This window comes from Rhagoletis pomonella, unplaced genomic scaffold, assembly GCF_013731165.1.
Source record: "Rhagoletis pomonella isolate Grant_MI unplaced genomic scaffold, Rhpom_1.0 Rhpom_scaffold_02146, whole genome shotgun sequence".
NCBI lineage: Eukaryota > Metazoa > Arthropoda > Insecta > Diptera > Tephritidae > Rhagoletis > Rhagoletis pomonella.
This window is the reverse complement of record NW_023460700.1, coordinates 9,620-16,317: the sequence shown is the minus strand read 5'-3', so window position 1 is coordinate 16,317 and position 6,698 is coordinate 9,620. Positions and strand designations below refer to the sequence as shown.

Genomic DNA, 6,698 nt, shown 5'->3' with positions numbered 1-6,698 from the left:
TGAATGGTGTTTAGTTTTTAATATTTGCAATGTTTTTCAAGCTAAAATTTTTTTGATATTTTTTTATAAAAATAACGCGTTAACAAAACCATGTAAGTCACACTTTCAAATTTTATATAGAATTTAGAAAAATTCCACAAGTTCTTATCTAACTTTCTAGTTTTTTAACCAGAAATTTTGTAAAAACTTTGGGATTTATGCGGCTTATACAATTTTGCGGTTTTTTGTTTCACATAAATATCCAAATGTAGGAAAACTTGCGTTGACTTCTTCCACAAGAAATTCAAGTTTATAGGGAAAAAACTGCAAAACGCCGTCAACAAAATATTTATTAAAAATCAATGCGACTTTTTAGCCGCTCAACTTGTTTTACTAAAATGTTATAAGCCTATTAAGTGCATACCCAAAAAAAAATAATAATAATTATAAAATGGTTAAAAAGATCGAAATTTAGGAACAAATTTGTGGAATTTTTCTAAATTTTGTATAAAGTTTGAAAGTATGATTTATGTTAGAGCATAAACCATTTTTTTATAAAATAAATATAAAAAAATGTTTGCTTAAAAAGCATTTTAAATATTAGAAACTAAACATCATTTTGACCGCCACTGTGTTTTTTGTCTAAATTTTAATTTTTTTTTTTTTAATTTCAAAATTCTGAAATTTATTTTAATTCTCGAATTTTTTTATATATTTTTCTTTATTGCCCTAAATATCACTAAAGATCGATAGTGTTTGTGGTATTCAAAAAATAAACTTCCAACATCTGGGAAATTTGGGAAAAATTTTAAATTTTGCATAACTTTCGAAAATTTTTTTTTAAATTTTGTTCCTTTATGTTCCTGATTTAACCTGGATTGACCTATATACTATAGTAAGCAAAGGTAGATAGATATATAAAAAGTTAAAGGCAATAGGTAAAACAAATGAATAAATGCAAAAGCTACAGGATTTGGACTTTTATAGAGCCAAAACCATGGGGCCTACTCTATATTGCGATTCGAAAAGCAACTCATTCGGACTCGAATGCTTGGCACTATGAATCGCAATACAGAGTAGAGTCCCAGAGAGGATAGGTAGATACTTATATTTGATAAATGATTTAATAAGCATACATTTGTATATATAATTAATATTAACATTTAAATGCACCAATTTCACCAGAGAAATTAAGGAGATGGCTACCGGTTGAAGTATGGTTCTGCGGAAGGTTGGATGTTTATTTATTTATTACTCGAACATTTTAGCGCTTCGTTCGTTTCTGTTATACTTTGCGTTCAGGTTTAAAGCACTCATGTATGTACGAGTACTTCGGAAATTGCGGCGCTCTAAAGCAACCTAATAGTTACCTCTTTACTGTAGGTCGGATAGAATTCCACCTGTGTTTGTATGCATTGTACGGCCTCGAGTTGTGCGACGCGTGTCGCAGTACAGACTTTAGTGGGTGTGCTTCGTGGGATGCTACCGCACTGTTCGGCCGCTAACGATTGCTTTTCGAACTTCTCCAAGAGTTCGGAAATTTTCGTTGATTTGCCCGACGCTGCCTTGTAGGCTGTTGTCGCAGCTGCTGTTTCTACCTTTTCCTCCTCGATCAGATCTGATTCGCAAAGACTTACACTGGACGTCGTGGATGTGGATAGCGTATGAATGGTCGTATCATTCTCATTCGATATGTGGCCTGAGTCATCTGAGTCAGATTCGTTGTTGTTGTTATGTTTGCGCTCATCAACCTGAGCTTCGCCTAGCTTTTCAGCGTGGGCTGCAGATTGTAGCGGCTCATATGAAGGTGTCGCTACTTTGGTCGCATGCTGTTCTTTGCCACTGTTTGTTGTTGCTTGGTGTTGTGACAGCTGTTGTGTAGTGTCGCCGTTGTCGCCGCCGCCAGTTGTTTTGCATGCACTGGGCGGCGCAGTCAATTTTGCCTGCACCACATTAACCAGCAACTCGATGTGCTTATCGGATGTCTCACCCAATACGGGTGGTATTATTTTGCAGAACTCCAGCTGTGGCTGTGGCACTTTCTCCTCATTCGCATATTTCAACTGTTTTGTGGCCGTGACAGCGCCCATGGCTGGGGAAGCGGCGGCGGTGGAGGTGGTGGTGTTGGAAACGCGCGTACGTCGCAAAGTACCGGTGCTGCACGCATCTTTCGTTAATTTACCAGCTGCCTGCGTTGTACTGCTAGCGCCTGCTGTTTTCACTTTCGTACGTGCGTTCGGCGCTGTCACTGTCGGCGCACCAGCACGTTTGGATTGCGATGAAGCAGTCACTGCCGCTACCCCTGCCTTGCTACTCGCCATTGTTGTCTTACGCATGCCACCTTCCGTGTTAATCGATTCCACTTTGCGCAAAATCTCCTGTCCCTTCTCCAAGCACTTGTCGAGTAGTTCATCGCGACTACGCAGCAGCTTACGCGCGCCTACTGAATTCAACGCCGTGGTGGCACGCGATACACTTCCGCTACATGGACTGCCGCTCAAACTGGTGCTAGAGGGCGTACGCCGTGGAGACATTGTTGCGTGTGCGCCTGAATTAAAGCCGATTGAAGATTTGGTTCTCTCCATTTGTAGGCGTGAGTTGGTGCGCGTTAGTTTTTCGCTAGGCAGCGACTTGCGTTTGCCACGTTGGCCAGCCACTGTCTGGGTTTGTTGTTGCTGTATAAGAGTGGTTGAAGGCGTGTGCGCTTGACTGCGCGTTGTTGAAACAGAACGCGAACGTGACTTGTTGCCGGCTAACGATAGCGCTGAGGCAGAACGTGCTTCCTTTGTCAGTTGGCGGCGTTGACTATTCGGCGCGGCGACAATATCTTTGCTTCCAGACGGTGTTCCGTTCATTCCCACACCATTGGGTTTCACAGCAACCGTTGAATTGTTACGACTTGGCAGCTTCTCCTTGCCAACCACTTCCGTCAAGGAAGTGCTGCAGAAGCTATTGCTACGTTTTTGTAATGGCAACGCTTTAAAAATTGGTATTTTACTATTTGCCGCAACCGCTGCGGAGTTGGGTGTCAATTCCCAAACTGATTTGGAGCGTGCGCGCGTAGCTAAAGCATAGCGTATGTTGCGTAGCGTAGGCGTATCCGGTGATTGGTAGACATTGCGTCTGGGTATGGCCAGCGAAGACTTAGATTTCTCCAAGCGTTTTGGACCCACAGGCAGTTGTGGCGGTGTCATGTGATCAGTAGTAGTTTCTGTAGCGGTTACAGCGGTGTTGCTTGGGCTAGTTGTGTTGCTAGTGGCCGCCGTCGTCACTGTCGATGAGTTTTCGTTGTCAACTGTGGGAAATGGGTGACTGCTAGTCGCACGAATAGCCGCTACCGCATCTGCTGGCTTATCTTCTAACTCAGCGAATTTTTCCACCAATGCTGTCGCACCTTCCGATTCAAGCACTTCTTGCGGAGTCACCGCAGTAGTCGAAACATTGTTGGGCTCTAAAGTGGACTCGACCGGCTCCAAAAATGTTTCTGTTGTGTCTAAACTTGTTTTACGAAGTGCGCGGGTCACGTCTTCCCTTAACCTATTAGCTCCGTCTGTCTTCTCTTCATCCTTATTGTCTTCCTGCCGCTCGATCTCACCATCGGCAAATGCGATCGGCGGCTCTAAGGCCAGTAGCTCTAACTGCACTGCGGCTGCCGCCTCCACAGCAGCTACATCGCATTCCACATGCGGTGTTGTCTGCTTTACTTCACCCACCACTGGGTCACCATTGTAATCGGTGAGCAGACGATCAAAATTTTTTAACACTGCATTCAGTGCCGACTCATCATGCGCGGCTTTCTCAAGCTCCTCGAAAATTTCATCTTCCAGTGACTGTTTGGTCAAACTCAAGCTCAGCTGATATTCCTCATCGCTATCCACATAAGTGCCACTTTCATAGGGCGTGGAAGGCGCCATAGATGTCGTGGAAGAGGCCTGTGCAATGGCGGCACCATTTACGCAACCACCTTTACCCTCTAAAGCCGGACAAATAATACCGGAATTAGTCGCAACTTTGCCTATCGGCGCAGATATTTCACGTTTGCTGAGTGTCTTTGTAGATTTACTGATGCGCTGACGCTGATGCTTCAACATGCCGGTGATGCGACGCTGTGCGTTAGACATCGGCGACGTCGCGGCGCCCACATCTTGTCCCTTCTTTGCGGGCAGCGTAGGCAAAGTGGACTGCTTGCCGATGGCGGTGTATTTGCCGCTGGTCGACTCGGCAATGCTGAGTGAGCTCATCGATATTGAATGCTTGTGGGATTTGTAGAGTTTACCGGTGAGGCGGGGTGCAATATTATCCTCGATTTTATGACGGATTTTAGAGCAAAACTTTTGTACGCCATGCGTCTTGTGAGCGCTGCTAATTGAGGCGCTGGAGGATGCATGCGAAGCGGTGGGCGAACCTGGGGAAATGGGGCTAACCGATGCCCTTTCCGGATGTGTTTTATCCATATTGTTTTTCAAGTGCGTGCGCGTGGAAGCGAATTACGCGTAAATTTCGAAAACAAATTACACGAAATTATTTTAGTTCAAGTCTGAAATTGCGTTTATTGGCGCATGCTTTTCATTTACAGTTCCTTCGCGGGCGCGCGCGCAACACTTTTACTTTTATTTTTCGCTTTTTCACTCAAGTCACTTATGCACTTGTCGTGCTGGCGCCTCTGTTGGCTATTGACTGCCACTGCTGTCGCTGCTGTTCAGAGCCATTAAAAATCCATCTGCATTAATCAACGTATGCCGTACATGCTTCATGCATTCGCGCAACCTGTTCCTATTTTCTTTTTCACTTAACTTTGTTTCGTTTATTATTTTATATTTTTTTTTCTCTGCAGTTAGTCCGCGTTCATACCGCTGTGGTTCGTTTTCGATCGCGTTCTGCGCGCAACTAAATTTCTTCGTTAGGGAACATGGACGATTGGGGCATTCACTGCGCTGCCAACCTGCCTACCCGAGCAACAAACGCGCAACGAGCAAACATCAATCGAAAGGCAAAAAAAAATTTCACTAAACTAACGAAGCGCCGACTGCTGTTGCGGTTGCGGCCGTCTTTATCGTTGTCGGTAACTAATTGTCATTATCGTCGTCAACGTGCAGTCATCGTAGTCTTTAGCACTTTCCTCGCCAGCATGGTCGTTCAAGCCACCACAGAAGCAACTCGCAGCAGCACCAGCACCAGCCACAAGCCCCAGCAAGTGGCAGCAATAATTGTCGATGCACCTCATATCAGCCAGCAGCTATCGGTAAGAGTGACGTTGTCAGTGTCGCTCGTTCGTATCTGCGCGCGACCACACGTTTGTCGGCAATTGCGCGCGGCGCGCACACACACAGGCGTATGGTATGTGCACGCGCGTTGCCGCGCCCGAGCGCGCTATCTATGCACGCAAGCCAAGCACAATGCACAGCTGAGCTGTTGACGAACGATGCGTAGTAAAAGTGTGAAATGTTGATTGCATGGTTGTGTAGAAAATGAAAATGGTATGTCCGTCGCTTAAGTGCAAGCATACAAGATACATAATTCGTATGGAATCCGTAGTGCAACATGTCGTCTTATCAAAGCTTGGTTTGAATCGAACACGAGACCCGCAGCGTCAAAATGCAGTCGTTCGAAACGAAAGTAAAATGTTGTGGTGATGCGTTAATTGTGCGCAATGAATTGTGAGCAGCAGAGAGGCTAACAAAATCAAAAGCAAAGAGCAGATAGCGAGAGCATTTTAACCCTTGTGTAGATCGCAATATAAAGATGATAAACGTTTTACTGAGAACTATTAGCGCGCCTTGTTTAACACTGAATCAAGGTATAAAAATTTAAGGGAAATGTTTGAGAAAAAGTTTGAGAGCACTCTCTGAATCAGCTAGAATAGGTAAAGCTGGCCCACCCGTAAGGCGACACATAGACCGTAGTTCCACCAGAGTTGGGTGCGACTTATCTAACTCATCGTCTCTTTGGCAAAGTGTAATATAATTTTAGTTATTTTATTGATCGCCGAACGCAGATCCTCTTTTAGTTCGAGCCACACCAAGCAACATGACTCGGTATCATGTCGAAAAGATAACGTACTCCAATGTTTCTTCCTTGGTTTGACAACTCCTGCACTTCTGTCCCCTACAATACCTAGATCGAAAGTATACGACGTTGGCAGGCAGCGATGTCTCGTTAGCGGTCATAGCCAGGTCTTTGAGTAAATGTTGAAGAAACTAGTGAGTTTACTCCATATCATATGACTTACTCATTATTTTTGCATTTTCTTTCTACGCTTTGTCTGCAAGCTAACTACAGATGGAGTACGCCCGATCGGCGACATTGCTACCACAGTTTCGAGATCCGAGATGTGAGGACTCGGCAATCTCTATAAATCTCGACTTCGTCCCTGGCTCTGAACAGATCTTTTTCAGGCAGACTGACTACGCACCATTATATTATCGATTATAAGGGCAATTCCGTATTTGATCTGATAGCCAAGCGGCAATCATAGAACTAGAATCGCTCCTGGTATGATCGAATCTGGTCAGAGTATGCCTGCCTTCTCTCTCACTCGCCTAAGATTACTTCCAAATCAAGCTGATCTGTGTTCCAGGACACAGTTACTTTGCATGAAACTGCATGCCTTTTGAATTGACTACCCAGGACACACTTGCAGCCGTCTGTACTAACAGAGGTGGGCTTATATTTGGCTCAACGAACGCTGGGCTAAAACTCCGACATGCAAAGTTGCAAGG

At 44.6% G+C, this 6,698-nt stretch overlaps 1 protein-coding gene across 1 annotated transcript; it reads right to left on the bottom strand.

Annotated features, from left to right (window-relative positions):
• Positions 1–669: 669 nt before the first annotated feature.
• LOC118753166 (putative GPI-anchored protein pfl2) lies at positions 670–5,155 on the bottom strand. The gene has a single exon (XM_036488033.1). The coding sequence runs from the start codon at positions 4,431–4,433 to the stop codon at positions 1,329–1,331; it is 3,105 nt and encodes a 1,034-aa protein (XP_036343926.1). The 5' UTR covers positions 4,434–5,155; the 3' UTR covers positions 670–1,328.
• Between the last annotated feature and the right edge of the window lie 1,543 nt (positions 5,156–6,698).

Excerpts from the sequence above, each read along its gene's own strand:
- LOC118753166 (XM_036488033.1), bottom strand. The coding sequence starts at position 4,433 with ATGGATAAAACACATCCGGAAAGGGCATCGGTTAGCCCCATTTCCCCA.